At 46.7% G+C, this 15200-nt stretch overlaps 1 protein-coding gene across 2 annotated transcripts in view; it reads left to right on the top strand.

Moving 5' to 3' along the window:
- The first annotated feature begins 948 nt into the window (after nt 1-948).
- Nucleotides 949-15200, top strand: part of BEND5 (BEN domain containing 5) — a 48147-nt gene continuing 33895 nt past the window's right edge. The window contains exon 1 of one of the 2 annotated variants that reach the window (XM_030325360.1): nt 949-1201. In XM_030325360.1, the coding sequence (XP_030181220.1) occupies nt 976-1201 (226 nt within the window). In that variant the 5' untranslated portion in view covers nt 949-975. Of the gene's footprint in view, nt 1202-6263; nt 6365-15200 lie in introns of those variants that run through there. The other variant, XM_032594296.1, reaches the window with a different exon arrangement.

Genomic DNA, 15200 nt, shown 5'->3' with positions numbered 1-15200 from the left:
ACCCTGGGCTTGCCTCCCTCAGAGCACCCCTCCACTCCCTGCTTCATTCCAAGTGGTCCCAGCCACTTGGTGGAGAGGGGCTTCGGTGGACGAAGACTACAGGGGAGAGGGTCGCCCCCTGCTCTCTCTGGCTGAGAGCTGCCCTGGACTAACCCTCCACCACCCCAGCCAGCTGGTCCAACTGGAAATCCCAGATAAGCCCCCGGTCTGGTCAGAACTAGTTTGGCAGCTCTGGGAGAACGTTTCTGGCTGACTGACCCTCCCCACAGCAGGACCTGGCAGTTTTGCAAAAAAAGAAGAAAAAAATGATAAGGGAACTAAAGGAGCTAAGAGGAGTGGCTACAATTATTTGAAACACTCTAAAATTCTGCTCGCTTGCAAGTGCAAGTTTACACTAAGGGATCCCAACGAGACTGCCCCCCTTCCCATACCCTGCGTTCATTCTCTCACACTCTCTTCCCTCCTTTGCAGTGCAGTTTTGTTGCGATTCGATTTGTTTTGCAGCGCGATTGTTGAAGCGGTATCATACTCTCCGCACGCAGCGCGACTTTTCGTCGATGCATTTTTTTCCTCTCCTGCAATGCTATTGTTGTTGTTGTTGTTGTTATTATTATTATTATTATTATTATTGTTATTGCCATTCAGTCTCCCTGCCCTTTCCTCTCCCTACGCGAATCGCGCTCCGGCTGTGATTGCTCGGGTCTGACTTTGCGAGTGGCGGTGCGCTTCCAAACCCCCCTCACCCGCCCCCCGCCCCCTTACCCCCCCTCCCTCTCTTTTCCGCGCCCAGGCGAGAGCAGCCGATTGGCAGAGCGGTGCTTTCAGGAACAATAACAGTGGGGGGAGCCCGGGTCCCGGGGAGCCGCCCCCGCCCCCCGGCCCGGCCGCGCGGCCCGCGCCCCCCGCCGGGTCCCCACCTCCGCGCCCGCCCCGCGGGCTGACCGGCCCGACCGGGGCCCGCCCCCGGCGCCCACCATGTACGCCTTTGTGCGGTTCCTGGAGGACAACGTCTGCTACGCGCTGCCAGTGTCGTGCGTGCGCGACTTCAGCCCCCGCTCGCGGCTGGATTTTGACAACCAGAAGGTGTACGCCGTGTACCGGGGCCCGGAGGAGCTGGGCGCCGGGCCCGAGAGCCCCCCGCGCGCCCCCCGCGACTGGGGCGCGCTTCTGCTCCACAAGGCCCAGATCCTGGCGCTGGCAGGTGAGCGAGCGGGCCGGGAGGGACGGCGGGACCCGGGCGGGGGCAGGGACCCGGGGCGGAGGGGGCCGGGGGGAGCCTCTGCTCGCTTCGGCCTCCTCCTCCCGCCCCCTAGGCTTTTCTTTTGGGGATGGGGTGGCTCGAAAAGGCCAGACCAGTTAAAAACACCGGATGGTCCCCTTTGTCTTCCCCGCCTCCCCGACACTCCCGCGCTGTCAGTCTGTCTCCATCGCTCTTTCTCCGTCAGTCCTCTTTCTGTTTCTGCCTGTTCTCCTGGTTCCTTCACTTTTCTTTTCTCTCCCTTCCTTTGCACGTTCATTTCTCTGCCTCTCACCTTCTCTTTGGTCCTTTCCCTCTCTGCTCCTTCTGTCTCCTCAAGTTTCTCTGTCTGTCTTCCTTTAAGGCCCTTGGTGCCTCCTGGAACTGAGGAGGCTAGCTGGATGTTGTCAGACTCTTCTAGGTGGGAGTCCCCCTTCACAGAAGGAAGCTATGACATGCTTGTCCCATCCGGGTCATCATTGGACAGGATGAGGAGGCCTTGATCTCTGCATGCCACTCTCTCCTGCCCCTTCCTGGCTAGGTGGCAGAGGTAATAGTGGCACTCAGCATCCCTCAGCCTCCACACCCCTTTTGAATCTCCCAGAAGCCTCCCTGGGTTGAGAGCTGAGGGCGAGGAAAGAGTTTCTGGTCAGGTTAAGACCAGACCTCCCATTCCTGCTTCCTCAGGGCCCTGACAAATGGCAAGGCAGGTGGTCTCATCCCCATTTTGACAGATGAGGACACTGAGGTTCAGCTGCTGATAGGACAAGAAACCAGCCTTTCAGCCTCCTACACCAAGTTATTTCTGCCACATTGAGGCACCTTTTTCTTTGTAAAGAGAAGTCAGTGGACACTCTTTCCCAGCTAGTACTGAGAGACTTGGGTACAGACATGAGAGGAAGAAGAAAGTATCACTTCTGTTTTGGGGAGCAGCCTTTTAGCTGCTGCTGGGGGGGGGGGGGCGGGTACCTTGGAGTGGGCAGGGATAGTCAGCTGGCCCGGTCTCCACTTGGAAGGGAAGACCAGGGTTAGGAAGGGAAGGCCAGTTCCTAACTGCATGAAGATGTCGTAGTTTTAAGACCTTTCCAATCTTTCCGACTTCCTTTGCTTTCTCACATTTAGCCTGAAAGATGAAGCCAGCATGTATCATATTTAAACTTGGCAGATAAAGAAACTGGCTTGAAACACAGAAGTGACTTGCCTAGGGTCCCATGGCAAATTAGCAGGTCAGAGCTCTGGCTCGTGACTCTAGGTCCTTTCCACCACCTCACGTGGCCTCTGGAAAGTGGGTTTGCAGTTGAGGAGTGGGGAAGAAGAACTAAAGACTGGTCGCCCTTTTTGACAGACTGTATCCTCACCACTTCTCTGACACACTCCGGGGTACAGGGGTATAGGCCCATTCACAACACCCGAGGACAGATGAGTCCAGAAAACCAGAATGAGAGGAAGCATGCAGATAGAAAAGGGAAACCTTTGTAGCTGATTAGGTTTTATTTTGTTCGTTTGCTTTTAATTACCTAACGGAAGGGGCTAGGAGATTATTTCCCAAGAGTATAGGCCTGAGGAAGTTGTAACTAGGTTGTAACCTCAGCTTCCCTTTGGCTAGAAGAAAAGAAAGCATGCTTCTTGATGATTGTATTATACTCCTAGATCTGGAAGGGCCTTAGGAGAAGGGAAGGGGTGTGTGTCAGAAGTCAGCGGTATGTATGTGACTTAGTGTGTTAATGACTGCTTTCCTCCTTTAGAGATTGTTCATTCATCCACTTGTTCTTTCAGCAAACAAACTGCTTGGCTCTTCAAGCACTGCAGAGAGGCTGCTAGGCAGCCCTCACCGACTCTGATTTTAAAAATCAATGAAAGTCCTCATAAGTAAGAAATGTAGTTATTGGTCCTAGAACCATGAATCTTCAATCTATAGACTATTCATCCTCCAAGTTGGAATGTTGATAAATCTCTGGGGTTATTAAAAACAACAACAACAACAACACATCTAGGCACCATCTGGAAATTTGCAGAGTAGATCCAGAGAAGAACCATGGTGCCAGTTGAGCAAAGTGAGTTGAAAGTGCCTCCCCTACCTCGTTCACTTCTTTCCTTGGGAGGAGAAAAGGAGAGGAAGAAACAACTTGAGGTTGGCTAGACCACATTTCGAATTCCAATCAGCTGGTTAATTTTTAAATGGGAGCCGATGCCCTGGCTGCAGACCTGATTGAAAGGACCAGGGTGGGTTTGGGGATTCATTTATCCTGAAAGAATTCTCCTGTGTGTCTTGAAATTCCATCTTGACTTGAACGTGGTGGCTCTGAGAATTGCTCACAGTGACTTCATCTTAAAGAGCTCATCTTCTGGCATCTCCCAGGTATAAACACCACTGTGTTGTGGCATCAAATGTGAGGAGATGAGCTCTCAATGGTGAGGCAGAGATGGCTTTATGTTTGTGAATTAGCCATGAGTAGTTAATCCCTCTCTGGCAACAACAGCATGGGTTCAGGGGCAGTTTTAGGGCTACTTTATGGCTTTGGGTGACAAGTGTGTTACTTTACTGGGTATTTCCCAGGGCCAACCCAGAGCTGTGTTCAAGTGTACCTCTTCTTATATCCAGGAAATGTCAAAGACACTGCTGTGGGGCGTTGCATTTTTCCAGCCTGTGGTGGTTTATGTCATGGCTTCATTTGCATCAGACCCTACAGTACAGCCCTCCTCTCAACAGATTGTGATATCATTTCAAGGAAAAAAGAAACAAACCCACCTGTACTGATGATTTTGCTACGTGTATGTGCATTGTCTCTGTTAGTCCTCCCTTTGCCCCTGTCGGTAGAGATCGCTATGACTATTTCCATTTCCTAGATGAGGACACCAAGGCTGAGACTTGCCTGCTAATAAATGGCAAAGCTGGCCTTGGAAAACAGGTCTTCCAGTGCCAAGGCCCTGCTTGGCAGTCTGCTTTGTAAAGTAGCTAATCTTCCCACCCACCACACAGCATGCTTGGAAGGAGTGAAAGCCAATGGAAGAAATGACCCTGAAATGTGTCGCTCAAGGCCAGTTTTTGAGCCAGTGGACAGTTTTCATTTCAGAGTTTTCAAGCCCATTCTGCTCGTCTTCTTCCTCTCTTACCAGCCTCCCTCCTACAGAGCACACACTCCGTGCCCTCTCTGCCTTTAGTTGTCATTTTACTAAGGAAATCTCAGAGGAGCTCCCATCCTCTGTGGAGGAGCCATGTGACTCAAGACTTGGTTCACCGTTGGTCTCTCTTTGCTCACTCTCATTTATTTGCCAAACAGGTTGTGAAAGTGAGAGCTACCCATGTCGAGAGCTCACTATTATCCAACTGCAATCTGGCCTGCTACTGTGGCTCATAGGATTGAATTCTGTGGTTTTTATGGGGCAAAAACTGGTTTCAGTAGGCTCAGTCTTAAAATTCTATGTTATTCCATCCAGGCACCTATGCTATGTTATTATTTGGGTGTGCTAAATTCCTTTGGTCGTCAGATGTCCCTTTACTGCTTCCTACATGCCAGGCCCAGTGCCATAGTAAGTGAATGCACCAGTACAGCTGAGGTACTGGCATTGAAATGACAGCACGGCCTGGGGCAGACAAGAGTTCACTTATCAGGCCCTGAAAAGTATAGGTTTTTGTCAGGGGCAGAGTGATGGAGAAGAAAGGGGCATCATCCTCAGGTAATATGTAGTCATAGGGCCCATGGTAAGAATTATAGGTAGAAGCCAGGCACTGGCAGGGAGAGGGGTGGGAGCAAAGAAAAGGCCAATTCTAGGTGGGCTTTGCAGGTTCTCTTTTAAGTCTTTCTTTTCCAGCCCTACTGCCACTGCGCATTCAGGCCTGTACCAGTTTTTCTTTGTCTAAACCAATGCAGAGGCCTTCTGGTTGCTCACCCTTTCTGCAGTCTCATTTCTAAATCACCATCAGAATAGTCTTCTAAAACGAAGTCTTAGGTCAATTCACTTCTCTCCTTAGAACCTTCTGTAGCTCCCTCTTGCCTAGTGAATTAAACTTCAGCTTCCTGGTATTTATAGCAGCCTGAGCCCTCCCTCCCTTCTCCAGCCTCATCCACCCTTCCTACTTTCCATAGACCTCCGGTATTTCGTGCCTTCTTGAGAACACACCCGCAGTCACTCCTTTGAGCCAACAAAGATGGATTAATCATTGTCTGATGTGGGGCCTCTGCCCATGAAGCTCACCTTCGAGTGGGAAAGGCACACATGTGACATGTGTGTGGTCCAGCGAGCTGAGGGCTGTAGAGGAGGGGACAAAATACACTGGGAGCCCCACTGCCTCAAGGGTGTTCCCGGTTCTACCCTCTGCCCCAAGAGGAGATTCTCCCTCCTCAGAGCTCTCCCTTTCCGTTGCTTGTCCCTTGCTTATGGATCTTAGCATTTTGGGTTTTGTTTCAGTGTGCCTGTCTACCTTACCAGCCAGTGAACTCCTCTAGGACAGGGCCCCATCTCCCTGGTCTCTGTGCCTGCAAGTGCCCAGCACGCAGTCCACACCAGCCAGCCTGTGCTGAACTCATGAACTTGGGGTAGACAGGTGCATTTATTATGTTTGGGGAGCGGAAGTAGGAAAGGACAGGAACCTCTGTAGCAGCAACTTGTTTTTCAGAGCAGAAACCTGCAGCGGGATTCTGAGGTTTCATTCAACGTTGTTCATCTGGAAAGAGTCAACATTCTTTATCACTCCCTTGACTAGAAAAACCCCACACTTGGGGGGGGAATAGCTTCCAAAGCCACGTTCTTCTTGCTTTGGTAATTTTAGCTCATTCAGGGCTCAGGTCCCAGCTTGGCATTGTCGGTCCAAATAGATCACTTGCTCCAGAAACGCTTTGGAACTTCTACAAAGTTAGCAGCGAAGCAGGGGACTAGCCGATTTCATATGCAAAGATTGTTACATGTCATCAGTGGGAGACTGCCAACAAAAGGATTTATTTTTTTTTAAAGCGAGTGAAAACTTTTAATTTAGGTTTTGACATGTTCTGCTAATACACATTGGAGCAAAGATTGGAACTTGCCTGCTGTCATCTGTTGCAGATTCCACTGAAATGTTAACCATTGAAGGCTCAGTCTGATGTGATTTATCTTGTTGGAGAACCACAGATTTGTTACAACTAAATGGTATGTGCTACAGAGTACTTCAGAGTTCTGGTTCACAGGATGAAAGAAAAAAATTGCCCCCAGGCAAGCTGAGGTCTTTCTCTTTTGTGTGGTGTTTTGTTATTCAAGAACATACTAGTTTTTATTTTTAAAAACACACCAGAAAAGTAGAGTTCAAATTTAGATCTTTGACTCCAAGATTAATTCTCTTTCCACTGTGCCTACCTGCTTGTCTTATAAACTCCTTAGAGAGACAGAGAGATGTGTGAACTCTTCATTTTAAAATGCTTACCAGAAAAGCATACATGCCCTGAAGAGGTTTTCTCTGATGTATTTAAGTTCTGCTGGTATTGAGTTATACTAGGTGGTCAGCCATATGCTGGAGGGAAATGCAGGAGGAATGGGCATTGTTTTTTGTTTCTGTTTTTTTGCCTTTAAGGACTAACTTACTAAATATTTATGAAGTGCTCACCAGGTTCCAGGTCCAGTGCTAAGAATTTCTATATACTCTGTCTACATCCCTATAAAATAGGGCTTCTTGTTTTACCTGGGAGAAGCGAGCTATTCAAACAGTGGTATAGCAGGTGCGATAGGTGCCAGGCAATGAACTGAATCTTCCCACGTACTCAGGGCTTGTGGAGAAGTGTGAGTCAGTTCATTCAAAAAGTGTGACACCTAAACTAAGGTGGCAGTGGTCATGATGGGTCTGAGAGGGATCAAGAAAGGAGAATCCATGGGACTTGGGAACAGCCTGGTTGTGGTGAGGAGGATGTGGTAATCTGGCCTCTCCTCCCTCGGTGGGGAGCACTAGAAGAGTAGTTGGTTGGAAGAGATGATGAGTTTCGCTTGAGACAAGTTGAATCTTAGGGGCCTGTGGGACATCTGGGTGGATGCTCCAGGAGAGCAATTAGGCGTATGGCCAGGGTTCAGGACAGCACTCTGAAACTGGGCTGAAGATCCAAATGTGGAAGTCATTAGCCACAAGACTGGTGAGGTCACAGCGGGAGAGGGTGCAGAGTGAAGAATCATGCAAGGCAGAACTGTTCAGAACATCAGCTTTTAAGGGTACAGCTGAAGAAGAGCCCAAAAAAGGTGACTGGGAAGAAATAGAGATGGACAGAGAACTGAGTAGTAACCAGGACAGAAGGGTGTCCTGAAAATCAAACTAAGAAAGAGTCTTTGGATCCCAGATCTAGGCTTGTTTTTCTCTTAACTACATACAGCTACTTTTTCCTCAGAGCTATTGGTTAGACATAAGGACGGCTAAGTATATATAAGCAAGAGAAGAAAAGATTTGCATGGGGTATTTTGGTAGTTTTCAGTGTCTGAGTTTTGCCCCCAGTGCAGGAAGCATCAGGCCTGTTCTTTGGGGTCCAAAAAGCAGAGTTGGATGCAAAGAATGGAATTCATAGGAGTTGGTGGGAGCAATATGATATTAACAGAGAGAACGATGAACAACTAAAAGGGCTTCCAGCATGGTGATAAGCTCCTTATCACTGGAGGTGGCAAGTAGGTCAAGGATATTCTGGAATGGAATCCTGCCCTATGAGAGAATTTGGTTAGGGGACCTCTAGGTCACTTCCATAAGTATCAAGGAGGAAGTGTAGAGAATGAAAGAAGATGGGCTTTGAAGTCTGACTATCTGGGTTCAAATAGTGACTCTGGTACTTAGAACCTGTGTGACCTTGGGGAGATCAATTCACCTCTGAGTCTCAGGTGCTCAAGTGTGATGCAGGAAGAGTAATCAGCTACTCACCCACTGGGTTACTTAGCAAGGTAATATGGAAAAGCGTCTGGCACACAGTAGGTACTCACTAAATATAGGCCGCTGTTAAGGACTATGGTAGCCAAGGATCCCTGAGAGAACAGCTTCCTTAGCTGTGGGTACTACTATTCGTGGAAAGGATTGATTTAGAGGAACAAGCACACGTAAGAAGCAGATAAGTGTAAGTTTAACTTGTGTGTATTTTAAATCCTCCTAGGGCTTGGCTTTAGCATGAAAGGCTAGTCATCCCCCAGTATGTTTTGGCCCTTTGTGACCCTATGCTGGTGCCATTCATTACCCTGACAAATGAGCCAGCAGGATGAAGTTCCTAGTATTGTCTGTGCTGCAGCCCTGTGCCAAGGCCAGTGAGGCAGTGGGAGGGAGAGCAAGGAGACCTACTGAAACCTGGTTAGCAATTTCTTCTCCTCCTTCTTGAATGGCATCAGTGGGACATTTCTTCTAATGTGCCCACCTGGAGGGATGAGATCATCTATTCTTACCCTGCGCTGCACAGAAAAGAAAGAGACCTGGATTTCCCTGTGACTGGTCAGCGGTCACAGAGCTGGAAGGACCCATTGAGGATTTCTAGTCTAGTCCCTGTGTTTTACGGAAAAGAAAACCAAAGAAAGGTGCCCAATCAGCCATAGAGTTAGCCACAGAGCCAGGCCTCGAACCAGCATCTCCTGATTTCTTTCTGCTATACCACAGCGGGCCCTCTTCTTTCTGGTCTTTTGACTGGATATAATCCTTGAAACTTGAGAATTTTGCCTGCCTTGGATTCTGTAAAAACAAACACCACAGTCTAGAAAACGCAATGTGCGTGTCTTCTCTGTGGCATGTCTGTTTTTAATGCAAACATCGTAAGACTTTACAGGATTTTTGTACATATGAGAAACTTTAAACTTGCCTGTAGATATTTTTAAGACAAGACCAACTTTTGTACAACATTTTATGTTTGGCCTTTCAGAATTTCACCCTAGCTAACAAACTCACACCACATTAAACTCTCTGATACTGGATTCTTTTAATTATCCAGCATGATTTTATGTAAGATGGGAGTCACGACAGTCCCTCTCCCATTTTAACTGTATGCTGCAAATCCTTCAGGGCTATCATCGCTTTTGAAGACAGACTTGCATGGCAATTCCTGTCCACCTGCCTGTTTTCTAAGACACTATTTGCTTGTTACTGTACCTCCACTTTAATGGGATGTCTCTTTCTCAAAGGTCAGTAACAGACACCAATGAAGAGTAGCTTCTACCCTATTTTACGGCTTTGAATAAGGACTCTGAGGATTATGTAGAGCTGGGTGGATTTGATAAGCTTGCAGTTCAGGAGTCTGCCATCAAGTCAGATGGGACTTGTATAATGCCTAGTTCAATTTGGGAATTTATCACAACATTCTTCTGGGTGTAGGCAAGGTTTTAGGAGAAAGCAGGCACTCTGGAAGTTATATGGACATGCTCATCATTGTATATGTGCCTTGTAGTTCAGTTGAGGATATTTTAGCGACTTAACCATTTTTCTCTTGTTCCTATAGGATAATTACATGATACGAACAGGGAGCGCCTGAGTGTCGTGCAGACCTGATTGGAAATTGTTTCCACTGTATAATAGCTTTAGGTCTTAGGCAAGCCATCTCACTTCCTTAAGCCTTGGTTTCTGCTTCAGTTGAATTCTCAGGCGGATTAAGTATATTGATGTTAATAAAGAATTTGGCATGGGTTCTGGCACACAGTAGGTACTTAGTATTGTTGAATGGATGAATGAAATTAACTGACATCACAGCAGCTGCAAAGGAGGAGGAAATAGTTGATGCCCAAATCCTTGGTGGTTTTCTCTCCCCTGGAAACAAGAGAATTAGGCAGTCAGAATCAGTAAAGGTTGTCTCTTCAGAGGCTACATATTTGTTTGTTTACCTGAGAACTGATTATTTAGTCTTAAGCTTGGAACAGTTGCAAAGGCAGGTTGACTAGAGAGTTTTCCTCGTCCTTCTGAGTCCACTGCTGGTTCCTTTTGTGGTTTCCTGGAATGTGAAGCCAGAAGCACACCCCAAAGCCACATTAGAATGCTACATGAGGTTATTTGCTGCCTTAGATGATCCACACCACTGTTCACCTCCATTATTGTGACCAGTCAAGAGTTATAGCTTCTTGTCACCCTATGTTCAGTCTCCTCCTCACACCTCATCCATCTTGCTTGCCACTGCCACATTAATCTTCCCAAAACATCTCTTTCATCATGTCTCAGTCTGTGTCAGATACCCGCAGTGGTTCTTTTTGCCATGGGATAAAAGCCAAGCACATAACCCACAGCGATAGCCTCAGCGCAGCTATTCATTGAACACCTATGACAAGAAAGACACTGTGCTTGGTGTTTTACATGCACCATCTTTTGGAAAACAGTTTATCATTTCCATTTTATAGATCATGAAACTGAGACTCAGACAGGTTAAGTAGTGTGCCCAAGGTCCCACAGTTAGTATGTGGAAGGGACAGAATTCCAAACTAGGACCACCTCATTCAAATGACCATGCTGCTTTTATTAGATCCTGGGCCTCCCTCTCCCAACCACTTCTTCCACTTTTTGTGCTGACACTGATTATTCATTAATTTTCTGTAGCTTAGATATAGATGTGAGGTACCACCTTCAATCAGGATTAGGGTCAGGAAGGCCTGGAGACCCAGAGGTTTGCCCCATGTGTGGCAGCATCTCTCAGGAAGTCAAATCTTGCTTTCTGGTTGGGGTTCTTGGTACATTCTGGGTTGTAGTGGTCCAAACTGAGACCAGAGCTCAGTAAATGTGCACTGACTACAGAAAAGGATGAATGGAGGCCACAGGGCTTCCTGAACCCTTATCCCTGGAGCACCAGTCAAGTTGGAGACTGATGAGCATTAAGATGGAACCAGGAAGTAGTTAGCTCCAGAGGAGCCTCAGGATCTCCCTGGCCATGTGTCCAGATCAGGAGGCATGGGGTTGGAGGGACTATCTGCTTCTGCTCCTTTCTAGAAGTCACTCTTGTCATTTCAGACTTTACTGCTCAGCCTACCTTTTCAAAGAATCCATTTCAAGTCCTTAGGCCTGGCTACAACCTGTTTCTGTTATGTCTGGTGATGATCACTGCTGCTTTCTGGAGGCTTCCTGAGGACAGAGGCATCTGGAGATGCAGGAGAGCAGGAATAAAGTGGTCTTCTGCTTTGAACTTCGGGCTGGGGAATTTGGATGTTTTCATCTATGGCCATCATTCATTCATTCAACATTTATTCTGGTTCTGCATGTTATAGGCCTGTGTCTAGAAAGGGTAGAGCATGGGCTCTGGACGTAGAGAGACTTAGAACAAATTCTGACTCTGCATCTTCCCATCTGGATGGCACTAAGCCTTCTTTGAGTCTCATTTCTTTTTTTGTGGGGAAAAAAAAATGTGGCTAATAATTGCAGGATTGTTGTGAGATGTAGTAATGTAAGTAAAGAGCCTTATGATGGTACCTGGTAGGTAGTAGACATGCTACAAGTGGTAGCCTATTTTTTAATTGAAGTCTAATAACATAAAATTCACTATTTAGACCATTTTAAAGTATGTACAAATCAGCAATTCTTAGTATATTTACAGTGTTCTGCAACCATCTTCACTATCTGATGACAGAACATTCTCATCACACACACACACACATGCAGAGAGAGAGAGAAAATCTCTGTTACCCATTAAGTGGTCATTTCTCATTGCCTCTTCCCCCTACGCCCCTGGCAAACATACTTTCTGTCTCTATGGATTTGCCTGTCCGGGTGTTTCACATGCGTGGAACCAGACAACATGTGGCCTTTGTGTCTGGCTTTTCTCACTTAGCATAATGTTTTGCAGAATTCATCACGTTGTTGCTATCTGTCAGCACTTCATTTCTTTTTATGGTTGTGTAATATTCTATTGCATGGATATACCACATTTTTTTAATCCATTCACCAATTAATAGACAATTGGGTTGTCACCACCTTTTAGCCATTATGAATAATGTTGCTTATAAACATCCATGCACAAATTTTTGCTGGATATGTGTTGATTTCTCTTGGGTATATACCTAGGAGTGGAATTGCTTAGTCATATGATGGTCTTACATGTAACATTTGGAGGAACTGCCAGACTGTTTTCGACAGTGGCTGTCCCAGTTTACATTCCCACCAGGAGTGAATGCGGGCTCCAGTTTCTCCACATCCTCTCATTGCTTGTTCTGTTTCTTCTCTCTTCCCTTCTGTTTTCTCATTATGGCCATCTTAGTGAGTGGATAGTTGTATCTCATTATGTGTTTGATTTGTGCTTCCCTAATGACTGATGATTGTGAGCACCTTTTCATAGGTTTATTGGTGTAGCCTCTTTTTAAAAAGTATTCTTCCATTAAACATTTTTGTTTGATGATTCCCTGTTGTATGGCCAGGTCTAGGATTTGGGCCCTGCCCTGAGGTAACTCACACTCCAGTGGGGAAGGTTGACTTCAAACCAGATGATCTCAGCAGAGTAAGAAAATAAGCTACCTAGAGGTTTGTACAATGTGTATTGGGACCTTTGAGGAGGAAGGAGGAGGTGAATGGAGGCTGTGTGAAGTTTGCCAGGCAGACAAGAAAGGAGGGGGGCATTCCAGTTAGCTGGGCAAGCATGGAGCCTTGGGTATAGCTGGTGGGGGTGGGGCCTCAGGTAGAGAGTGGAGCACCCCAGGCAGGCAGCTGGGCAGGTCTCCACCCCCAAAAGCAAACCTGCAGCAGGCTCTACCGAGCTTCGCCACTCACCATATATACAGACAGGGCTCTGTTGCTTTCAATGCACATTTACTCAGCTGATTTGATTCCCACTTGAGATACATACTCAAAAAGAAGAGAAAGAGAAAGAGAAGAATGACACTCACTGACATAGCAGCTTGCCTGACTTCTTATCCCACCAAGTGGCAGGACTGGACTTGGAATCTGGGTTGCCCCACTCCTAGTTTTTTCCCCACACCTGTTAGCTGGACCTCAGTTCTTCTTACCTTGGCATTCAAGGCCATTTACTCTCTAAGCTCCAACTGCCTTAACTTCTTTCCTCACCTCTTTTTTCTGCCTGTTACTGAACCATGTTTAGTAACCATACCAGTCTGAATATTTTCCCAACATTCCTTTTTTAGTTTCTAGTCTTTGTCCCTTTTGTGTGTTCCAAATTCTTGCCACCCTTTTTTTTTTAAATGTTTTTATTTATTTTTGAGAGAGAGAGAGAGAGAGTATGTGTGCACACAAGCAGGGGAGGGGCAGAGAGAGAGAGGGAGACACAGAATCCAAAGTAAGCTCCAGGCTCCGAGCTGTCAGCACAGAGCCTGACGCCGGGCTCGAACTCATGAACCATGAGATTATGACCTGAGCCGACGTCGGACGCTTAACCGACTGAGCCACCCAGCTGCCTCCAGATTCTTATCACCCTTAAATGGCTATCCTTTTATGAAAACTGCCCAAATACCATTCACTCCACTCAGGTTCTTACTAGAACTTGATACAGAAGTGATCCTGGCCACTTCACAACATCCTGGCCAAGTGAGTGAGTCACAGATGAGGAAGCAGGATCAGAGAAGTAGAGTAACTCACTCAGTAAGTCAGTTAGTAAGGAGCCTAGCTCAAATGCTGCCTCTTCTCAAGCACCTACCATGGTTGCACTGACCAAAGTGATCTCCCTTGCCTCTGAAAACAGTTACTTCCCCCTTATTCAAACTCAGTATTGAAGATCTTGGATTATTGTTTTTTCAGTGGTTTTATTGTGTGTTCCCACAACTGGGTGCTCGTTCTCCATGTTCTGGGGCCCAGGCTAGATCTTGTAAGTGTATATTCTCAGGAAATGTTATGCTGAGGCATAGGAGAAAATGCCGTGGACGCTGGGTACAGGGTCTGAGTTCTCATACTATTCATGTTTTGACACTAACTTCTATGACCTTGCACAACAGTAAGCTCTCCAGAATGAGAACGGGAACTGTACTGCTATTCCTGTATCCCTGGGGCCTGATTGTTGAGTACACAGATATGTGGACTTCACCATTTGGAACCTCAGTCTCCTAATCTGCATTTTGAAAGGGTTGCATGAGATGACCTGAGGATTGTCCTCAGTGCAAATATTACCTAGTGTTGCACATCTGAATGATTGCTTCTCTCCAACCAACATGATCCTGAGCTACACAGTTTCAGCTCAGGGAGGCAGAGGGTGGCTTGTCACTTCTAGTTTGGTGTCTCCATCTCAAACTTTTGCCCTTGAATTTATCAAACTGACAACTAGCTCAGAAGCTTTGCCCCAACACATCCAGAAGTCCTAACACCACCTTCTCATCCTCTGTGTCTGGCTTTTCACATGTGGAAACGCCCACCTACCCCATTTCAGCGTAACATCATTTGAAGCACTTTCTTTCGCTTTTATATTTTCACAGCTTTTTGACTTAGAGTCAACAATGATCTGTAGGAGGAAGAAGCTGTTGCTCTTTTAGAAAGACCACAGTCCCCACTGTTGTTCAGCCTAACTCATTGGATGTATTTTATAGGCACAAAGAGAACAAAAACAGGCCTTTCTTGTGAAAATAGAACCTGAGGATTGCTCCTCCAGTTAGTGGGAAAGGCCGCTTTCACCTCTGCTCAGGCGGAGGGTGTTAACAAAGACTAGTCTTTTTTTCCCTGGGCAGGGCCCTCACACTCTATATCCTTCTTAAGTCATTCCTTTATTTTTAAAAATTGTATCTTTACTCACCTTATGCTTAAGGAGATAAAAATGATTCCGAGCATGTTGATAATGTCAGTTTTAGTGTTCTGTTTGTTGAGAGCCTGATGTATACCAGGCAGTGTGCAGTGAGTTATGTAAATTATTGGTGCCGTCCCTCCCCACTGCATTATAGAGCAGACACCTGAGCTCTGTGAGACTAAGGCTTCCCCCCTCCCTCCTTACCCTGCCACACAAGAGCTGAGGTTCCCAAAGAGGTCTCTCTGGTACCAGAGTCCCACTCCTCTCCAGCGGGGGCTCCCTTCCTAAGACTGTTTGGGAAGATGTGGCATTTGACTACATTCTAGAATAGTTGTGTGCTTATAAGCTTCCTTCTCAGCTTT

This window comes from Lynx canadensis, chromosome C1 (genome assembly GCF_007474595.2).
Source record: "Lynx canadensis isolate LIC74 chromosome C1, mLynCan4.pri.v2, whole genome shotgun sequence".
Taxonomy (NCBI): domain Eukaryota; kingdom Metazoa; phylum Chordata; class Mammalia; order Carnivora; family Felidae; genus Lynx; species Lynx canadensis.
The sequence above is the reverse complement of the archived record's forward strand: the minus strand, read 5'-3'. Positions and strand labels throughout refer to the sequence as shown.